Below are 22,264 nucleotides of genomic sequence, written 5' to 3'. Positions count from 1 at the left end.
TAGATACACTAACTCATCAGCGGGGGGGCACCCAGGAGGTAGACAGGCCCAACCTGAAGGCCTTCAGAAACACGGACTCCTCTGAAGATGGGGGTTGGGGACACCATCCACCCTTTTGTTTCAAGAGCTCATGGATGTCTGCAAAGAAGACATCATCGGGTAGAGATCTGGGGACCCTTCTCCTTCCTCGAGGTCTGTATCCTATGTGAGGGACTCCACAGGGGAGTCCAAGTGCCTCCTCTTGCACTTTCTCTTACGATGAACCTCCTCTGCCGGGGGCTCCGAGAAGGAGTCGGAAGAGACAGAGTCACCCAAAGGGGAGGAAATCCCCCTGAAGGCTCAATCGGAAGGGCTGACCCTGGACAAGGATGGGAGGCCTAGCCAGCCGATGTAGAAGACAGGCAGGGAGGGACCTGGAGGTGCGGCAGAGGAAACTCCAGACTTGGAGAAGGTCCTCTCTACCACCTGGAAAGCAGAGGGGCTGGAAGTGGGCCTGTCCCCCATGTCCAAGGAAGAGGTCCCCCAGAGAGGAGGAATGAGTCTGGAAACAGCACCGTGACCCCTGGATGATACAGGCCCAGAGCTGTCGAAAGCCAAAGCGCCGAAGGGAAGGGACTGGTCTGAGAAAACAGTACCAGATCCCCCCCATGGAGCCGGCACTGACCACTCCTGTACAGAGCTCACCCTGCTCCAAGGGTAGGGGAACAGAATAAGCCAGGGACCACAATGGGGTTGAGAAAGGGGGATAATCAGCCTCGCCGGAATCTGACCACAGATGTCCTTGTCCCTAGAATCCAAAACCACCAAGGTTGGATGAGGAGAATGAGAAACCAAGAGGAGAAAGGCTCCTCTGGCCAGATGGGCAGGGAAGCCAGGAGACCCAACTCTATTTGGGCCTTGAGGAAGCTCCTCATCATCCTATCCATGTCTGAGGGCAAGAGACTCCTCAAAGATCTAGAGGAGAAAAAGGAGTAGGTAGATTTGGAGGGAGATCTCCCTGACCTACTGTGATGTCCTGGGGAACGGCTCCGTTGTCCCTGAGCCAAATGAGTCATCTGTGAAGGTAGAAGGGACAACAACCTCCCCCAAGAGTGCAATCAGATCCAACAACCCTGTCAGAGCCAAAGGCTTAGCTGACACATCCGATGAACTGGACGGATCCAAGGCTGGCCTGATCATGGTCGGATCTGAGGGCCTCTGATCTGGAGAGGCCCTGAATCCAAGACACAACTCTGGGGCTCTTGGCTCCGAAGACCTTGGATCCAAGACAGACCGGGTTGATGCTGGATCTGAAGACTTACTATCCGACAGCCGCGGTTTCTTAGAAGGAGCTGGCTGGAGAGAAGGGATCTTCCTCTTCATCTCAGAAGAGGAAGCCTTCGAGCGGGAAATGAATGGTCTTCATTGGGCCAGCCCCTTTAGCAAAAGCTTGCTGCAGCACTTCGCCAAGGCCCTGAGGTAAAATGCGGCACAGAGGTCGCATTCAACTTCCAGGTGAGGAACACCCAAGCAACACATGTACTCCTCGTGCGAATCAGAATGAGGCATTTTCTGACCGCATAAGGAGCACTTCTTAAAGCCAGCTGGTTTTATCAGCCATAATTCAACAACTAACATAAACTAGACTAAACTAAACCACTAAAAAAAACACTAACAACTATACCAACACAGCCCTAATGGCTACAAGAAAAAGAGAGCCAAAAACCCAACACACACTAACTTAAACAAAAAAAAAAACAAGTTAAGGGAAGGGAGGTAATAAACTACAAGAACACCAATTAACAGTACCAAGACAACAGGAATTTACACTAGAAAACTACCCCGAAGTAAGAAAAACAAGGAAAAAAACACTTATCTAGCTAGAGCCAATGGAAAACATGTCTGCACAGGATACATGGCAAACAAGATCTGGGGGTCACAGGATGGTACAGCATCATGGGACAGGGAGGAGTTAGAGCCCTGGATCCGTCTGTAGTATGTTGGGCGGCTCAGATCAGATTTTGGATCGTAGGCCCCTCTGGTGATGAATGATGACTTGGATAACATCAGATCTTTAGGCTTATGAAATAATTATTAAAACTCTGACCGTGATTGAGAAAACAAATTTAATATTAGGCTTGCTCTATGAAGTCTGTGTCTAAACCTGAATCATGGCAGAATATAGCAATAACCCACGCCTGGGTGTGGGTAATGCTAAATTTACCCACGGTTGGCGTGGTTTGGTCCCGAGGGCGAAGCCCGAGGGACCAAACAAAGCCAACCGTGGGTAAATTTAGCATTACCCACACCCAGAAGTGGGTTATTGCTATTATACCATGACATTATTTAAGAAAAGAAACTATTACTTTTCTTAAATAATGGCAAGTATAATGCCTGTTTACTGCCCTTACGCAGATGTCTGGCATCCGCGGCAGTTCTGATGTACTGCGCGCCTGCGCAGTACATCAGAGCTGTGGGCAAAAGCAACGGAGAAAGCAAGGTCTCCGTTGCTTTTTTTTTAGTGTTTCGCTATGTTAAATGAGTTTAACATAGTGAGACAGTTTTAAAATAAGCAACGGAGATGTCCGTTGCTTATTTTAAAACTGTCTCGCTATGTTAAACCCATTTAACATAGCGAAACACTAAAAAAAAAAGCAACGGAGATCTTGCTTTCTCCATTGCTTTTAAACACTGTCTGCTATGTTAAATGGGTTTAACATAGCGAGACAGCTTTAAAATAAGCAACGGAGATCTCCGTTGCTTATTTTAAAGCTGTATCGCTATGTTAAACCCATTTAACATAGCGAGAAAGTGTTTTAAAGCGAGTTATACTAATGGAAAAAAGTCCGGGCAACCGGACCTTTTTCCATTAGTATAACTCGATTTACAATGGGCACGCTGGCCAATCAGCGTGCACGTTTTGGGGGGGGGGGTCATGGTATAATAGTCCATAACACACAATGCCAGAGTTATCAAGTGCAAATGCACACACATAGCAAGGTAGGAATTTATAACTACACTAAACTTTAGCAGTAGTCTATACTTATGGAGACAGGGAACAACATCCAGTTACTCAATTAGAAATTCAAACTATGTTTGGAAAGGTAGTTCATCCTGTTGTACACCACAGTCCCATTTCTAATCATTAAAGTGAAATGCAGAACCCTTTCTGGACAAGAAAACACTTCTATTTTAAAAAAGATATGTCGGACTACAGTAAAATACAGAAAACTTTAGTAAAATTACATTAACAAAATTGTTGTGTTCCACACAGAAGGCACCGCAGCTGAGAACCGAACTGGAGAACCTCTTGCTGTGAATTGATAACTCTACCCGCTGCAGGACATGGCAAATCGATACAGACAGAGAAGAAACAATTTACTTTGATTAAAACTGCTGTCCAATACATTCTTAACCTAATGATTTGAAATTAACTTTCCAGATATACAGGATATTAGTATGTCCATTTCAGCTATGGCATCACATTTTCAAGGATTTGTGCTAGAATGCAATCAAAGTCACTCAGCCTGCAACCACACAGATTTTTATAAACCTGGACACTGATATATACACAAACGCACCCCCACGTATTCACACTCAAAAAACACACACAAACAGCATTCATTATACACTGCTACCATATGCAGCACTGGCACATGCCTGGGCAGAAACTCAATGATACCAAATCAACTTACTTGTCCTTAGGTCCTTCCCTCACATTCATTTTTGGCTGAGAGTTACTGCTCTTCACAGTGCTCCTAAAAGTACAAAGAATACAATTACAGGTTACTGAAAAAAATACATTAAAAATTCTGACTCAGAACAGGCAGTAAAAGTGGCTACAAAATTCTCCTGGCTTTTCACGTATACACATCTACATACAGATGTGAATGCCTGTGTATGCCTCACACACATATGTCTATCTATTTAAGTATGCATGCATGTTTATATGTAGATATGTGGATTTGTATCACACCATAACAACATACTGAACTATCACCATAACAACATATTGGACTAATGAACGCATACCCCTTCTTCTCTAAAATCTCTGTACCTCAAAGTAAGATACCCCAAGGTACCACAAGCTTACACTTCCACTTTTTTGCACTTTATTGTTCACATTTATGGGGATCTCAGTTACAATCTTGCATTTTCAAATGGTTACCATCTATATGGGTACAAATGACTGCCCCCCCTCTCTAAATATATATATATATATATATATATATATATATATATACATTTATATATATATATATATATATATATATATATATATATATATATGTGTGTATATATATATATGTATATATATATATATATATATATATATATATATATATATATATATATATATATATATATATATATATATATATATATTTTATAAATATATATATATATATATGGATCTTCTACTATTCACCGAAAGCACATTTCACCGAAAACACAGTTCATCGAAACACATATCACCGAAAGTTGTAGATGGCCTTTACCCCACTGCAGTGCGACCCTGGAGTTAGTATATATAGTTAGGGGGGTACGCCCCCCCACATATTTTATGTATATATTATTGTCAGAGAACAGTACTATATTGCACTTACATGTATTCATGTATATAATTCAAAATATTTAAAATATATGGGGGGCTACGCCCACCAACCCCCCCCCCCTTACTATATATACCAACTCCAGGGTTGCACTACAGTGGGGAAAAGGCCATCTACAACTTTCGGTGAAATGTGTTTCGGTGAATTGTGTTTTCAGTAAAATGTGCTTTCGGTGAAAAGTGCACGGTGAAATGTGTTTCAGTGAAATGTGCTTTTGGTGAATAGTAGTAGATTCATATATATATATATATATATATATATATATATATATATATATATATATATAAACACAAACACAGACATCTTCCACTATATACACAAACATATAGGCACAGAAATATAAACCTACATTTTATACACATATATATCAGTATTATCACTGTATACTTGTTTTACATTTTTAGGTATTTTTTTGTGTATTAGTAAATGTTTTTATTCTTGTTAACTTGCACATATTTTGTAATTCTGGAGCTTTTCTCCCCGGGTCTCCAAAAGGTCCTTGGCCCAGATGGACCAAACCGGTCAACAAATGTCAAATAAATAAATAAATATGTATACACATACACACACACACACACACACACACACACACACACACACACACACATATATATATATATATATATATAAAAACATATATATACACACACACACACACACATACATATATATATATATATATATATATATATATATATATATATATGTATGTATCTATTTTACAAGCTCGAAGTTTCAAAACTTAGAACTGCAAATGGTTGGGAGTAGAACACCAAAGTTTTGAAACTTAAAAATTGTAATAAAAAAAAATAAAAACAAAAACATTTTTTTTTATGTTTTTGCCCGGGGAACGCTAAATAAATATACCAACTTTGAAATTGCACTACAGTAAGGAAAATGATTAATTTCCCATTCTGCACTGTACGGCGATCTCCATTCAAAACATTACAATTTTCAAAACACACACAGAAACACACACAAATACACACACACACACACACACACACACACACACACACACACACACACATACACACACACTGCATATGTATATATATATATATATATATATATATATATATATATATATATATATATATATATGTATGGATTCACTTCAGAATCTCGAACTTCTGAAAACCCGAATGTCATATGGTCAAGTTTTCAAAAGCTCAAAACCCTGAAATTAATCTAACATAAAAAATAAATAGATAAATAAAAAATAAAATGTTTCTGCAGGGGGGCCCCCACTGCACCCCCCACACTACTTAAATATACCAACTTCGAGATCACTATACAGCCAGGAAAAGGGAAATCTCTCGTTCCTTGCTGTAGGCAGATCTCCGTTTAGAATTTCGAGATTCTGACAACTCGATCATATGGTCTTGACCATACGACTTTCAGGTTTTCAGACGTTTAACGTTCTGAAAGGAGCCCATATATACATATATATATATATATATATATATATATATATATATATATATATATATATTACATCTATATGCATATGCGCGTGTGTCTGTGTGTGTGTGTGTGTGTGTGTGTGTGTTTGGTGCATATGTAACATGTATATATGTATATATATATATATATATATATATATATATATATATATATATATATATATATAAATATATATAAATATAAATATATATATATATATATATATTACATCTATATGCATATGCGCGCGTGTGTGTGTGTGTGTATGTGTGTGTGTGTGTGTGTGTGTGTGTTTGGTGCATATGTAACATGTATATATATATATATATATATATATATATATATATATATATATATATATATACATAAATATATATAAATATAAATATATATATATATATATATATATATATATATATATATGGTTCCCCTTTACAAGATCAAATTATTGAGCGCTCGAAATTCACATGCTCGAGCCCAGAATCTTGAGTTTTCAGTAACTCGAAATTCTAAAGGGAAGCTGTAAAAGTAAAAAAAAAAAAAAAAAAAAAAAAAAAAAAAACCTGGTGTAATATGCGAGTTGTGTGACTGGACTTCAGCGGAGGAGTGGACATTCTCTCTTTGTGTGCTTACACATATAGTGCGGAACGGGAGAATTCCCTTTTCTTCGATGAAGTGCAATCTCAGAGTTGGTATATTTAAGTACAGGGGTGTGGGGGGTGTAGGGGGGCTTGACCCCCTGCAAAAACATAAGAAAACTGTTTTTAGGTTGTTTGTGTTTCCCTGTTGAATTTCAAGTTACTGAAAACTCGAGATTCTGGCTTTGAGCTTGTGAATTTCTAGCTTTCAGTAACTCGATCTTCTGAAGGGGAACTATATATATATATCCATCCATCCACAATCCATTTTCCCATTTTGCACATGGGGTCAGGGTGTCATTTCAACAATGACAATCATCTAAAGCCATGATTTAAACCACTGAGTGGCTATCCCTGCTGCGGTGGAGTTCATATGACCACTAATTTCTTTTAAAACAAAACCCTAAATTAAGAACAGTTTAAATAGGCCGCGGTGGTGCAGTGGTTAGTGTTGTTGCCTCACAGCCAGAGGTTCTCCGGTTCGATTCTCGGCTGGAGCACCTTCTGTGTGGAGTCTGCATGTCCTCCCCGCAGTCAAGTGACATTTAAAGACATGCAGGTAGGTACGTGCATGAATGTGTGTACCTTCTTTAAAGGCTGGGCTTCGGGCTGGCACCTTGGCACTGTAAAAATCCACTGCCAATCATTAGTGGACTGGAGTTTCGCTGTGGCAACCCCTAACTGGGAAAAGCCGAAAGACATTAGTTTTCAAATACTGAAAATAAACAAGCAATCTCATTTCTATATGAGAAATGTCAGTCAATAGAAAATCTGAGAAATACAGTTCCTCAATGGGGTGCCATGCTGAAAGTAGGGAAGGATTCTCACTGGTTGAAGCCCTACTAAAATGACGACCACAAAGTCCCAAAATATGTTAACAACAAACTCCTGGATAAGTTCTTTCATGCAAGCAGGTGGATACAGTGGAACAAACAAAACAGCCTACTTGAAGTTAGAAATCTGCCGTTGAGACCTTGCCTCATAAACATTCAAAAACACTCATAAAGGCTTTGAGGTCTGTAGCTGTAGTAATATAACATGAATGTACCTATCACTAATATTGAGGAAAATGTAGAAGAGATCCAGCTGGAGAAATGGTTCATGGGAATTTGCTCAGAATGGGAAGTCAGGTGTGAAGTAGTGGGAGGCAGGTTATGTGCCAATAATACAAGTTACAAAAGGGAAGAGGAGGGCTGGCAGGGAACATGCAGGCTATCAAAGAGTAAACAACTCATCTCAGTAACTGAAATCACTAGGTGTCTAAACCACAGACAAAAAAATTAACTAAAAGCCACTTGGGAACAAGAGGTGTTCTAAATTCTCCCAAATGTTAGTATTTTTTTTATTTGCATCTGTTTACTGGAAAAGTCAGACTAAGCAATAATAATAATAAAAAAAAAATATTCCATACATCTCAACCTTCGAATGTTAAAAATAATAGCACTGACGTTTGAATAATCATAACAGATGGTTGAAAAGAGAAGCCCCCTCCCCTTGCCAGTTAAACAGCATGGTGAGGACCCCCCCAAAAAATATGACATTAAATGCTGACTCTAGCACTGTAGCAAACAGCTCTACACAAGCTCCTAGCTGCAATGCTAAGAGTCACAAACAGCTTAAAAGTACCAACTCACGCAGCTTTTGGCTGCACTCTACTTAATAGATCAACAGCACAGTGCAGCTAGTAAAACAGACCAATACCACAGCTGCGATTGCTATTAACCAATTTTTCAAGTTGCACAGTGGCACTGGTCTGGTGGATGGAGCAATTGCGTACTGTGAATAGAAACCTACATCTGTAAGTGCTATCGGCCTATTTCTTTAGCTACACTGTGGAATTTGTTGGCTGAACAGACCAATAGCACAATACAACTAGAAAAACAGTTCACTTACACAACTGCCTGTGCTACTGGTTCATTTTAATAGATGTGATGTACTAGTAGCCCTTTAAGTGGACCAGTAGTGCAGTATAATTAGAAAAAACAGACCAATATAATGGTCCACTGCAATGCTAACTTATTTTTCTATCTGCATTGTGCTACTGGTCTGTTCAAGGACCAAAGCACAATGTGAAGTCCTAGATGAGTCTGGTGACTCTTTTTTTGTCTTTGATGAGCTCCTCTCTCACTGACTCTCCACTTGAGCCAATGAAAGAACAAAATTGGAGCTCTCACAGGAGAAATCAAAGCAGCAAAATAAGATTAAAACACTTGTCTGAAATCAGAATATTCTTCTTAATGTGGAGCAGTTGACAGGCATGCTTTAAACAGTTTAGGCATGACGAGAAAATGAGTCTGTTTACAAGCTTTTTTTCTTGTAAATGCTAGGAGACTCCTGTTAAAAGCAAATCCTTAATCATAAACAGCCTACCCTATTAAGGGTTCAAAAAACATGGATATACACTTTCCAAATGTTTCTGTGGCCAGGTTGGTACAGCTGGGCATCATAAGGCAGTGAAGCAATTATCTCATGTTTTCAGGCAACCAATCGTTAAAGAAAATAGCACTGTATGCAAGAAATGTAAATACACAACATCCTTGGAAGCAAAAATGTTGCATACAAACGAGGTTGTCAGATCCCTTACACACACACCACTCACCACACACACACAGATTGTTTTATGCTAAGGCACTTAAAAGAAAACTTCTCAAATATCAAAGACCTCAAAATCCACCTAATGACAGCATTGCTCCTCAGCAATCACTAAAGCACACACTGAAAGCAACATTAACTATCTCACATAAGCCTACACCCAATGGTTCCCCAACAGCAAAGTCCGTAAGGCAAGCATATACTTTACCTACTACTCGTCATTGGAGTACCACTGTGCGATACACAGATGCTCCACTCACCATGTTAAACAAGGAGAAGATATGATTAGCTGCCAATCTGGACCCACAGCATCCATAATACCATGTACACACTCAAGTTACTGCACCCCACATACCAATATGATTCTATCATAGTCCATGTGGGTGCAAGTGACCTGACACATACCTCACTGGACTATATGAAAAGAGATATAATGGATCCTTCGGAATATGTGTCACATATAGGTATAAGCCTTGTATTCAGCAGCATTCCACCTTCACCAAGGATGATGCCAAGGTATGAACATAAAATGACTGATTTTAATAACTGGCTTAGTTGCTGGTGTCATTCCAGAGGGATCCAATATATATAAACATGGGAGGACATGGTCAAAAGACCACATTGCTGTGCCAAGGATGAGCTGCACCTGTCCCCCCAAAGACTTTCGGATATTAGCTAAAACTCTATTCATCCCCTTAGAGCCTTTTTTAGGCACTGCCAAAAAGGCAAAACTACCAACTTACTGAAAAAGTCTATAAGCAGCTTTAAGGTGTTACTACTCAACGCCTAGAGCCTGAACAAAAGTACTCCCCACCCCTCAAAACCTCCTCACTCTGGAGAATGCAGACATCTGTGCCATGACCACAAGACTTGGTTTAAAGCCGTAAAAAATACTCCAGAAGTGCAAGGCTATGGTGTCTTACACACATTTAGACCAACAACAGCAGAGACTGGGGCCAAAGGTGGAGGTGTCTCGATCTATGTTACCAACAACCATACATCAAGGTTGGTTAAACATGATGATACCATAGAGCTCATCCACTTGCAAGTTTCCACGGATAAGGTCCCTCGCCATATCATGGATAGCTACTGAAGTACAGGCCAACACTAAAGGATTCTGGCTAACAAAGTTCGCAGATGACTGCAAACTGGGAGCCATTGTTGAATCCCCAAATTATGTGGATATTCTACAAAAGGGCCTTACAGAAACAGATGTATGGTGCCAGAACCATGGGCTCAAGCTCAATGCCAAGAAGTGTATAGTTATCCCCTTTGGGAAAAACCATGGACCCATGAATTTCCACATAGGTGGCAATACACTCAACACCGAAAGTGTGGTAAGAGACTTAGGAACACAGGTGGACAGTGGTCTCAACTTCAATAACTACATCACCACAACAGTCAGGAAATCCTTCTATGTGGCACACCTCATCACTAAGGGCTTTTCATCCAGAAAAAAGGAGGTCATTGTCCCACTGTACTCATCCCACATCACACCCATTATAGAATACAACACCCCGTTTGGTATGTACCTCTCAAGACATCTGCAACAACTGGAAAGGATGCAGAAATACCTCACTAAAAGAATCACAGGCATAAAGCAGATGCCCTATGCTGACCGTCTAAAAAGACTCCACCTATACTCTGTCGCATATCGTCTACTCAGAGGAGATCTCTGCTTAACATACAAGGCCATGTGAAACCTAGAGCTGCTGGACGTGCTACACTTAAAGAAATCTCAATCCCTCAGAGACACACACTCCAGGGATTTAAACCTTGTCATCACAATGAACAAAACATGCTGGAGGGACAGGTTCCTCACCCAGAGACTCCCCAGACTATGGAATAGACTGCCCATACATGTCAAGCAGAGCGCCTCTTTGGCCCTCTTCAAAAGGAACCTTGATGATTGGATGGGAGATAGGAAATTCATCCCGGGGATCACATCAGTCGCCCTGCTAGATGGGTCCAGGGAAGTAAATACTCTGGGAAGAAATAGCCAGGCAATTGTTATGGCTAGGCTTATATAGGCCCTAGGGCCGATAGCCTAGTGCCAACCTATGAACCTATGCTCCTTTCAACTCTTACCTAAACCTACTACAGGTGCTTAGCATACAAACACCCTATTCATGGGTGGTTTTAACTATCCCACTATAGACGGTGAAAAGTACACTGCCTCATACTCACAGGCACAATGTTTTGTGGACTTTATTAACACATACACCCTGGAACAGACAGAACACTCTCCAACCAGTGATGAAGCATACTGGACGTGGTATTCACCAACATCAGACAGCAATGCACCCCCTCATGTCAAATCCTCACTAGTGAGGTCAGATCAGAAAGCTGTCTCATTTGAAGTAAAAATCAACCCAGCAAATCCAGTTAAACCAGTTACAGTCAAGAACTATTCAAAGGGAAACTGCATCCTATTAATTGACAGTATGTCACAATTCAAGGTTCACCTCAACCCTGAGATCACAGCTACCTATGTGGAATTACTCAGAGTCCCTATACAAACATGTGAATGCCTGCACAGAGGCTACTGTACCTACCAGAAATAAACCCAAAACAAACACTAAAAACAAACCCCACTGGTGGAATCCTCACTTAAACAGAGTTTCTATTAAAAGAAGAAATATCATGGCCCAAATCAGGAAGAGCAACTCCCTTAAAAGACAAGTGCTATCTTATACCACTAAAAATGACACTAAGAGCTCTAATTAAGTCCAACAAGGTCAGGATAGCCTTGCAGGCTAAAGACAAAAAGAAGGCCTTCATTGGCTATGTCTGGAACCTTAGAGGTAACACACAGCAGTGTACTGAAATGGTGGTGAATGGTACCATGTTCACAGATCAGTGTGACATGGCAAATCTACTGGCTGAATAATTCAGCTTAAACTTCAACGACCCTCACTCTCACCCAGCTCTACCAGGTGAAATCCCTTCCAACATACTTCCTCTTAGCTATCAGTAGGGACAAAGTGCTGACAGCACTCACTAAAGTCAAGAACACTGCCTCTGTGGGTCTCGACAACATCTCCAGTTGCCTCCTGAACAGTCTAAAACATAACTTATCAGAACTACTTTTGGCATTCTTCAACTGCAGCCTTGAAACAGACTATGTTTCAAATGAATGGAGGACTGCAACAGTCATTCCCTCTACAAGGGCAGATCATCAACTGACCCAGGGAACCTTACAGACCCATCACTCTTACAAGCCTAAAATGTAAAGCCATGGAACAAATTATCATGGAAATGAAAAACAAGGACATTGGCAACCTACAGACGCTGGACCCATTCCTATTTATCTCTGTTAAGGGAATGTCATGCCTATGTAACCTGGTAATCTTTTTTGAGAGGCAATGGATGAGGGTAAAACAGTGCACATTGCACACCTTTACCTGGCTATGGCATTCAATACAATACCCCACTCAGGCATTGTTGACAAGCTCTTTTAGCTAAACAAAAATCCTTACATAACTCACTGGATTGCTGGCTGGTTCACAGGAATGACCCAAGAAGTCAAGATTGATGATACCAATTCCACCTATAGTCCAGCCACCAGCAAAGTACCCCAGGGTTAAGTGCTGGGTCTGGTTCAGTTTGTCGTCTACTTCTTGGAAGTCAAGGCTAATGTTAAATGCCTCTGGCTCACCAAGTTTGCAGATGACTGAAAATTAAGAACTATTATAGATTCTGCCCCCCCCCCCAAGACACTAACATCTTTATTTTAGAGCAACACAGTTAAGGTTCTTATACATAGCACAAGCAGAAAACTATAATTCAAAGTGGGAAGGAATGATGCTGACACAGGGAGGAAGCTCAAGAAATAAGGACAGATTGGGATTTTGGATGCAGACTCTTAAGAAGAACAGCCAAAATCATACAGAGGATTATAGTCATAAAATAGCAAGGAGTATTCTAAGAACCAAACCGGCACGAGAATGGAGAAAAGAGATTTTACTGATAGGGTGTACTGTGGTCAGGAATACAGCTAATAGGCAAGAGGGGGCTGGTATTTACTGGAGAAAACTGGGAAAGGAACCAAGGTATTGGCAAATAACTAGAAAGGGAAAGGTAATAGAATGGTAATAGGCCAAGAATTTATTTGGCCTGCAGATTAGAGATTGCCTTCCCTATCAAGGATTGATATCAGAGTATAGGCAGAAAGAAAGAAATAGGGAGCTCCTAAATGAAAGACCAGCACTGGTAGAGTTTATAATGGACTCTAGAACAGAAGCTAACATTAAAAAAGGAATAATTACCAAAGCATATAAAATACTGCATGACAATTAAAAGAATCAATCATAGGAACTTAGAAAGGATTGGGAAGAGAGACTGGATAAGCAATTCATAAAGAGACAATGGAGAGATATATGTATATCTCCCAAATATGCACTAAAGTCTAGAAGATTTAGGCTCTCTGCTTAGAAGTGTTTACATAGGTATTTTCATACCCCAAGTAGACTCCAAAGAATTTTCCTCAGGTGGATAGCAAATGTTGGAGGTGTGAAAGGCAAGAAAGAGATAGCTGGGAACATATTTTTTGGAAGTGTGATAAGCTGGCAGACTTTTGGGATTCCTTGCAGACCACTCTGTCGGGGATGTTGAGTGAGCATACTGGACTGACTGGGGAGATGATTTTTTAAGTTATGCTACAGAATTGGAATTGGCTAGACATAGTAAAGCCTTGCTGAGTCTAATTATGGTGGCTGCCAAAAAAGCAATTACTAGAAAATGGAAATCAAAGTCTAGACCAACATTACTAGAAGTAGTGAATATAGCAACCAAGATAAAACAACTGGAATTGGGATCTTTAGAAAAGGGAAGGAGCAAACTTCACAGGAAAAAATGGGAATTCTGGGAACAATATACGCAGAGCAGGAACGAGGTTTTAAGAGACAGGATTTGAATGAGCTATATAATGCTTAACTGGAAATCACTGGATGGTTTATGAGTAATGTATAATGTTTACAACTACAGTTGTTTCAATGGTGTCTGTGATGTAAACTGTTTGCAACTAAAGTGATATCATTTTGTATGTTTTTCATATATATAAATTTAAGTGCTGCTGTGGTGGTGCTGCGGTAGCGTTGTCGCCTCACAGTTAGACGTTGCCCGTTCGATTCTCAGTTAGAGCGTCTTCTGTGTGGTGACATGCGTGAATGGGCGTTCCTTCGTTGAAGGTTGTGCTTTAGGCCCAGCAAGCCAGCAAGTCAAAATCTACTGCCAATCATTAGCGGACCGGAGTTCCGCTGTGGCGACTCCTAACCGGGAAAATCTGAAAGAAAGAAACAAACAAACATAAATTTAAGATTGCCTTTGTCATATGTGTAAATTTAATAACACCAAAAATGCATTATAATGGCCTTTGGGAATTTGTAAACTCAAGTTAATACTCAAGCAATAAAATGCCCCCACGAGTCGACTCAGTAGTAAGGGATCTGGGAACATATGTAGACAGCAACCTGGCCTTTGACGAACTAGCTAAGGTAATACGAAAATTATTCTATGTCACTCAAAAGGATATGCATCCAGATCCAAGGATGTTACAGTACCACTCTACTCAGCCCTTATCAGACCTATTGTTGAATACAGTACCCCCTTTAGTATATATCTAACCAGACACTTACAACAGCTGGAATATCCACAAAGGTTTTTTACCAGGTGAATTCAGGCCATGAACACCGTGTCAAACACTGATAGCTTAAAGGCTATGTATCTGTATTCAATCTTCTACAGGCTGCTGAGAGGGAATCTGCCTAGCAGGGCTTCCTCAGACCCAGCCCTGATGGACCTGTTGCACATACACAAAACAAACAGCACCAAACACACAAGATCTAGGGATGTGAACTTTGCTTGTGGCATAAACAGAATGTGCTACAGAGACAGATATGAGTTCCAAAGGATCCCCACACTATGGAACAGGCTCCCTATTCATATAAAACAAGAGTTTATTCCTGACCCCTTTCAAACAAAACCATGACAACTGGATTGGAAATTGCAAATTTACCTCTGATCTGGACCCCATGTCCCTTACTGCCAGAGGCAGTCAGTAAGAAAAGTATTATCCTAACGCTACACTTACAAATCCTTAGTTAATCCCTACTAACATGCATCCCCCTAACTAACATCCCCCCCTGTACAGACAGCCATGACACTTGGGACCCAAATGGTTTGGGGTGTGTAGGTAGGTTTGTAGGGGCTCTAGTGGTCATTAGCCTAGTAATAATCTATAAACCTATGAACCTATAAAAGATACAGAAAAATATAAAAATACAAACTGTAAGTCCAAGAATACAAAACTGCAAAGTACAAGAACGAAAATGCATCAATACAGTGTTGCTCAACTTACAAAGAATGAAAACTGCATCTAATATTACTGTAAATAAAAAAAAAGGTTTATAGACATAAGATGAAAAATGAGGTAATGTGAACTAACTAAGCTTCTAAGAACTAACAACATAAAACTTAACATAAAAAATACATTCTTGTACCGTGTATCTAAATAGAAGAGGTGAAAGTATACCAGGCCAAGAAGTGAAATGCCAGTAGAACAAGCAACTTGTCAAATGTATCATCACCCCTGTAGTTTTCTTTTGGTTGGATCATACCTTGAATATGTACATATGCCACTGGTATTAATATCTGTCAGCTTATTATTCAGTTTAGGCTACAAATACGAAACATTTTTCTTTTCCAGGCTTTTGGCATCACAAAGGGATCTTTTCCTCCTATGGGGGGGAGGGGTAGTCACTTGCACTCTGGCTGGTCCCCTCTTCTTGATTGTAGACTAACTTGTGTGGGGGGGACAAGTAGGCTGATTGTGTGGTCTGTCCCTTAAACCTCATTCCTCCTTTCGCTCCCCTGCACATGCTTGAGGTGAAAATTCTTGAGTGTCAGTAGCACGCAGAAAAACAAGGTGAACAGCATAATGCTGAATGCTGCTCCTTTTAGGAAAGCACTTTTGGTGTAATTCCCAAGTGTGCAATTCTTTAGGAAGATTTCTCCCTTTTTCGAGTTGGTGCGACTGTGGAGTTGGTATATATACATTTGGGGTGAGGGGACTCCCCCCACACACACCCACTGGGGGGGGGGGGGCTTGCTCCCCTGCAAAATTCAACTAAAAATTAATTTTTTGCCCTGCTGAATTTTGGGCATTTGTTTTCATCCTTTTGAAATGTCACCTTTCAGGAAGTCTGCGTTTTATAGTAGAATCTCTTTTCTCATATATTGCTCCCACAAATTCAGTTTATTACTATGAAGTTTGTTCTTTCCCCTTTTATAACTTATTTGATCTCTTTTACAATATTCTGTACTTTAATTAGAGTTGATTTAGATTTTGATTTACACTTTCTAGTAATTGCTTTTTTTGGCAGCCTGTAACATTACACTTAGTAAGGCATTTCTATGTCTACTCAATTCAGATCCTATATCCCAGCTCAAAAGAATAATTTCCTTAGTTATAAGCTTTTGTTCTCTCAACATTTCTGTCATAGTACTTGGTAGGGAAAGGGAATTTTTAAATTTTCCATCTTGTTACATTCCCAAAAGCATGTTTCCAAGTACCTCTCTCTTCTTCATCAAATCTCCAGTATTTGCTGTCTATCTCAGGAAAACAATTGTCTGAAAGTTTTTGGGGTATAAAAATAACTATGCAAACCCTCTGATGCAAATATCCTAAACCTTTTGAACTTTACTTGTCCATGAGCCTTAACAATTTTCCTCCCATTGTTCCTTTGTACATTGCCTATTTGCTCTCTTTTCCCGATCTTTTTTAACCTTCTCTGATTAAGTCTTATTCTTATCATGCTATATTTTATAAGCCTTAGTAATCATCTCTACTGTTCTAGACTCAACTAAAAATTCTAGCAGACTTGGTCTTTCTTTGCACTCCCCGTTCACTTTCTCTTTGCCTAAACTCTGTTATCAATCCAGGATAGGAAAGGCAGACTCTAAGCTGCAGTCCAACTTGCGCTTAACCTCATCCCACTCTATTTCCATTCCCTCCCAAGTTATTTGGTCCTAATACCGTGGCTCCTTTGCAAATTTTCTCTAATAAATTCCAGCTCAATTGTGGCTGTTTTCGATACGTCTACTTCCAGACACACATATGGTAAAATCTCCTTTTTCTGTCGCAACACTGGGCTACTTTTTAGAATAATTTCTTCTACTTTATACACATATTATACTGGGTGGTTCTTGATATTTTCCTTTAGGACTTGCATAAAAAACCTCGTGTTTATCTCTTGAACTCCTCCTCCGTTTCATATAATTCTTTTCTATTTTGACTTACAACCAACTGCATAGCGCTGAAGTATCACTTCAAATCAGGTAACCTTTAACCACCTTGTTTTATGGAAAGAAACAGCTTATCCCACTTAACTCTTGTGCTCTTCCCTTCTCAAATAAATTCCTTCAACTCTTTATTATCCACAACTTTAGCTGGCTTACTCTGTGTTGGCTACTCTTTTTACTTCCTACTTAGCCTGTTCTGCATCCAAAAATGGCTTTCATTCTCCTGATAGCTAGACATAGTAATGTGAATCTCACACCTGACAGGTGATTTCCTGATTGCCAGTATAAACTTCCTTCTTTTCTGTCTGGTATACAGTAAATAATCATTTTCCACAAACATTCTTGTATTCCTAATTTTTAATACTTCTCCCTTCTGCCACAGTTTTGTCAGGAGCAGCTCTTTCTGCTGGTATAATCTCATCTTTACTAATATAGGTCTTGTCTGTGTTTCCATGAGCATGCACATGATGTGCCCTTCACTAGCTGTGGAACACCAGTCCACTTGCTTAATTACACTTTCAATAAATTAATGCAATCTACTCCAGTTTCTATGGTATATCATAATATCTCAGGTTTTCTCTCTGTGCTCTAAATTCTAACTCTACTATGTTTTTTTTAAATAGTTCTTCTTATAGGTTGATAAGTTCGTAGGTAAGTACTAGGATAGCTGCCTTTGTGTGCCATTTTAAGCCAAACCTATTTTCCATTTTGTGCTTGAAATAATCTATCCCATTTGGTTATAGATTAGACTTACCCATCCCATGGTGGATAATTATGTATTATCTGTAATGAGAATAACTGGGATCATAACATAAATAATTTGATGGAACCCATGCATGGGATAAAGCATTTATGAGCTGCAACTGTCCATTAGTAGATCACAGGGCAGTCCTGGGGTAAATTCTCCATTTCCCATCCATAGATCTAAGTTGTGCTTGAAAATGGACAGGCATGAACTTTGCTTTATGAGGATGGGGAGTCCGTTCCACAGCAGCTGTATCCTCTGTGAAATATAACTGTCCCTCCAAATGATTGTGTTGATTGATGTTGCACATGAGATTTACATTCCTAGACCGAGTATTTCTGATGCCATCTGACTTGCTAATGTGCAGTAAATCCATTAGAAATGGGTTGGAGGATACCCTGTATGCCAGACAGAGGTCACTCTGCAGTCTGTGGGATACAGAGTATAGTGACAGGGCTTTGAGTCGGTCCATGTAGGACATAGTGTTTAGGCCTTGTATCCTTTTAGTAAGGTATCTATCTCCATGGACGTTCCAGTTGTTGCATGTGTCTGGACAAGTTCATTCCAAATAGGGCACTATTTTCAAAGACTGACATGATGAGGGCTCACTCAGTAAAGGGGAACAACAACATCCCTAGATCTAGCCACAATCCCTCCATTTATAAGCTGTGTAATATAGAAGGACTTTCTTACAATAAAAGACCCATGTTTGTCAAAAGTTAGGTCACTGTCCACATAAGTTCCCAAATCCCGAGCAACTGGGTTGACTCTACGGGGCGTACTGTTAAAGTGGTAGTTATCTGGGGCAGATGACTTCCCAAAGGATACAAAAATGCATTTTTTGGCTTTTAATTTCAGACTAAGACATTGACATTACTTATTTGAGACAAACTTTCCTGCAGAATGGCTAAGTCATTTGGGGATTCAACGAGGGCACCTAGTTGGCAGTCACCAGCAAACTTAGTCAGACAGAGCCCTTTGGTATTGGCTTTTACTTCAGAAAAGTAGATGCCAAATACGAGAGTTCACAGTACAGAACCCTGGAGGACTCCACTAGTGACTGGTCTCTTTGTGGATGTAAATTCCCCTATTTTGATTATCTGTTTCCCATCTGTGAGCCAGTTGGCAATCCAGTGGGTGACATTTTTCTTGAGAAGCTACATTTTCTGCCAGTCATTTTTTTCATTTCTACCTCTGATTACTGCAGTTATTGAATAGCTACTTAAAAGTTTCTTCTAGTTTTTTCCAGCCCTTTGTCATTTAACTTTATATATTCCTGCAGTGTCACACTTGTTTAAACATCTCTGAGTATATTTGTTCTATTTTTCCTCTAAATTACTGGAAGTCATCTTCTATAATAAAGCTGAAACTTCAGCTGCTTTTTTGCTGAACAGCTGCAAGGTTCTTCCAAATCATTGATTTTTTTCCCCATTTTTTGTTTGATTTTTCTCTTACATTCTCCAAATGTCTTCTTTGCTGGCATCAAATATGTGTAATTACCAGCCAGTAACTGAATTTTACCCAAGCTAAACTAACAACCTCTACTTGCCTTTTTAACAAATGTTCACCTTTCACACTGGGAGAACTCTAATTAACCTGCTGGGTCAGACTGCAGCCATCTTTAAAGTTTCCCAGGGTCCCCTCTTGATTTTATTCTTCCATTGTACCTCACCCTTATTCCAGTGGGCTTGTGCTGGAAGGTTTCTATTCCTTCCTCTTGCTACCACTAAAAGTTTAGCTGGACATGTTTAGCCAGTTCCACTCCATTTTTTTGCCTATGACCTATCTGGCTAGCCCCTTATTCCCAACATACCTCCCAACTTTACAGATTTTCACAAAATGTCCAGATTTTTGCCCCATGTTACTGATCTGTTCTTCATAAAATTTATGTTTTTCTGTCAAATCACTGAGGACTGACGTCACTAATTAATGACATACATTCAAGTTTTAGACTTCATATCCTTCAAAAAAATGCATGCAAAAATAAATCCTGTTATTCTAGCAAATTTATACGTTTGTAAGAGCAATATTTAAAATCTGTCCTTATTTTTGGGCCTTTGTCCCCCAATATATATCAGACTTTGTCCAGATTTCTTGTACTAAGAGGTTCAGGGGTATGATTCCCACCATACCTCTTAACCTCTTAGAGCAAGAAATCTGGACAAAAGCCCAAAAATAGGGACACCTTTTAAATATTGCTCTCACTAACTTGGAAAGTTGATAGAAAGTACAGTTTTGTACCTACCATAAATGTAGATGTTCGAGGATCCACATTGCTGCAGTCCTAACTATTGGGTAGTCCGCTGTCCAGTCGGCCCGAATACCAAAGTATATGGCTGACGTCGGTCAGGGCGCATTAGACTGACGTCAGTACGTCAGGGTACTAATGCGCATGACCGACGTCATATCCTCAGTCTTTTCTTGCCCCAGATGTCAGAAGACCCTAAAAAAACAAGGCCAAATATACCCGCACCAAAAATATGTACAATATATACAAAATTACTAGCATATAACCTCACCTACACAACCACCCCTAAACACAGAGGGGAAGGAGGGAGGGTAAATTGGACTGCAGCAATGTGGATCCTCGAACATCTACATTTATGGTAGGTACAAAACTGTACTATGTTCTTCATTCCACATTGCTGCAGTCCTAACTATTGGGTAGAATCCCAAAGCAGAGGTAAGGGAGGCTGGCAAATCCTAAAGAAGCAGGAGCTGACAACATGCCTTGCAAAATAGCTGTGGCAAAACCAGCCCTAGACTTAGAGTAGAGAGGAAGGTGATAATGCTTAGAGAAAGTATGCACTGAACTCCAAGTAGCTGCCTCCAAAATATCCTTAGTTGCCACCCCCCTTAGAAATGCTGTTGAAGTGGCAGTAGCCCTAGAGGAATGAGGCCTAATCCCAGCTGGAATCTCCTTGCCATGATGGGAATAACAAAATGCAATGCAAAACCCAATCCACCTAGAGATAGTTTGTTTTGACACAGGCTTGCCCTCGAACTCAAAGCAAAAGAAACAAACAACTGCTGAGACTGCCTAAAATCCTTAGTCCTGCTTAAATAATAACGCAATTGCCTGTGTACATCTAAAGTGTGCAAAATCTTTTCCCCTTTATTTTGGGGGTCTGCATAAAAGTAGGCAAATGAATAGTTTGGTTTAAAGCCACACTAGAAACCACCTTAGGCATAAAGGAAGGATTAGTACGTAATGATACCCTATCCTTATGAAAAATCAAAAAAGGCTCTACCGCCATAAGGGCCTGCAATTCAGAAACCCTTCTTGCAGAAGTAATGGCCAACAAAAAGGCAGTCTTCCATGACAAGTATTTCAATTCAGCAGTAGCCGCAGGCTCAAAAGGTTGTAGAGTAAGTTTCTCCAACACAAAATTGAGGTCCCAAGCAGGAGTAGGAGCTCTACGTGGGGGTCTTATATTCTTTGCCCCTCTAAGAAATTGCTTGAACAAAGGATGCGAAAACAATGGTGGGTCACAATCATAGTGAGCTGAAATTGCTGCAGCATGAATCTTAATGGAAGAGAAAGACAAACCTTTGTCCAATAACTCAGTAAGATATTGAAGAGCCACACTCAAATTAGGCTCAGAAATCTCCAAATTGTTAGCTGCACTCCAAAATAAAAACCTCTTCCATTTTTCTGTGTACACTTTCCTTGTACTAGGTCTTCTGGCTTCCATAATCACATTTAAAACTTGTTGAGGAAGTTGAGACCTGCTGTGTTTCAAAACAGAATATGCCAGGCTGTTAGATGAAGAGAGCGAAGCTTGACATTGAGCAGGTGACCGTCCCTCTGAGACAACAGGTGTGGAATCAAAGGTAAAGGCCATGGAGGCTTCCTTACCAGACTCCTTAGTAATGGGTACCAGTGTTGCCGAGGCCAATCTGGAGCTATTAAAATCATCCTTGGCTTGTCTTGTCTGATCTTTAGGAGC

General features: G+C 40.0%; 1 protein-coding gene across 6 annotated transcripts in view; it reads right to left on the bottom strand.

Annotated features, from left to right (window-relative positions):
* The window catches only part of SLC29A1 (solute carrier family 29 member 1 (Augustine blood group)), a 1,418,904-nt gene that overhangs the window by 632,274 nt on the left and 764,366 nt on the right, over positions 1-22,264 (bottom strand). For 5 of the 6 annotated variants that reach the window (XM_044060805.1, XM_044060813.1, XM_044060823.1 and 2 more), the window contains one exon: positions 3,675-3,737. In XM_044060805.1, the coding sequence (XP_043916740.1) occupies positions 3,675-3,703 (29 nt within the window). In that variant the 5' untranslated portion in view covers positions 3,704-3,737. Of the gene's footprint in view, positions 1-3,674; positions 3,738-14,252; positions 14,258-22,264 lie in introns of those variants that run through there. The other variant, XM_044060831.1, reaches the window with a different exon arrangement.

The sequence above is a fragment of the Protopterus annectens genome, chromosome 1.part0 (genome assembly GCF_019279795.1).
Source record: "Protopterus annectens isolate FY-2018-M chromosome 1.part0, PAN1.0, whole genome shotgun sequence".
NCBI lineage: Eukaryota > Metazoa > Chordata > Ceratodontiformes > Protopteridae > Protopterus > Protopterus annectens.
The sequence above is the reverse complement of the archived record's forward strand: the minus strand, read 5'-3'. Positions and strand labels throughout refer to the sequence as shown.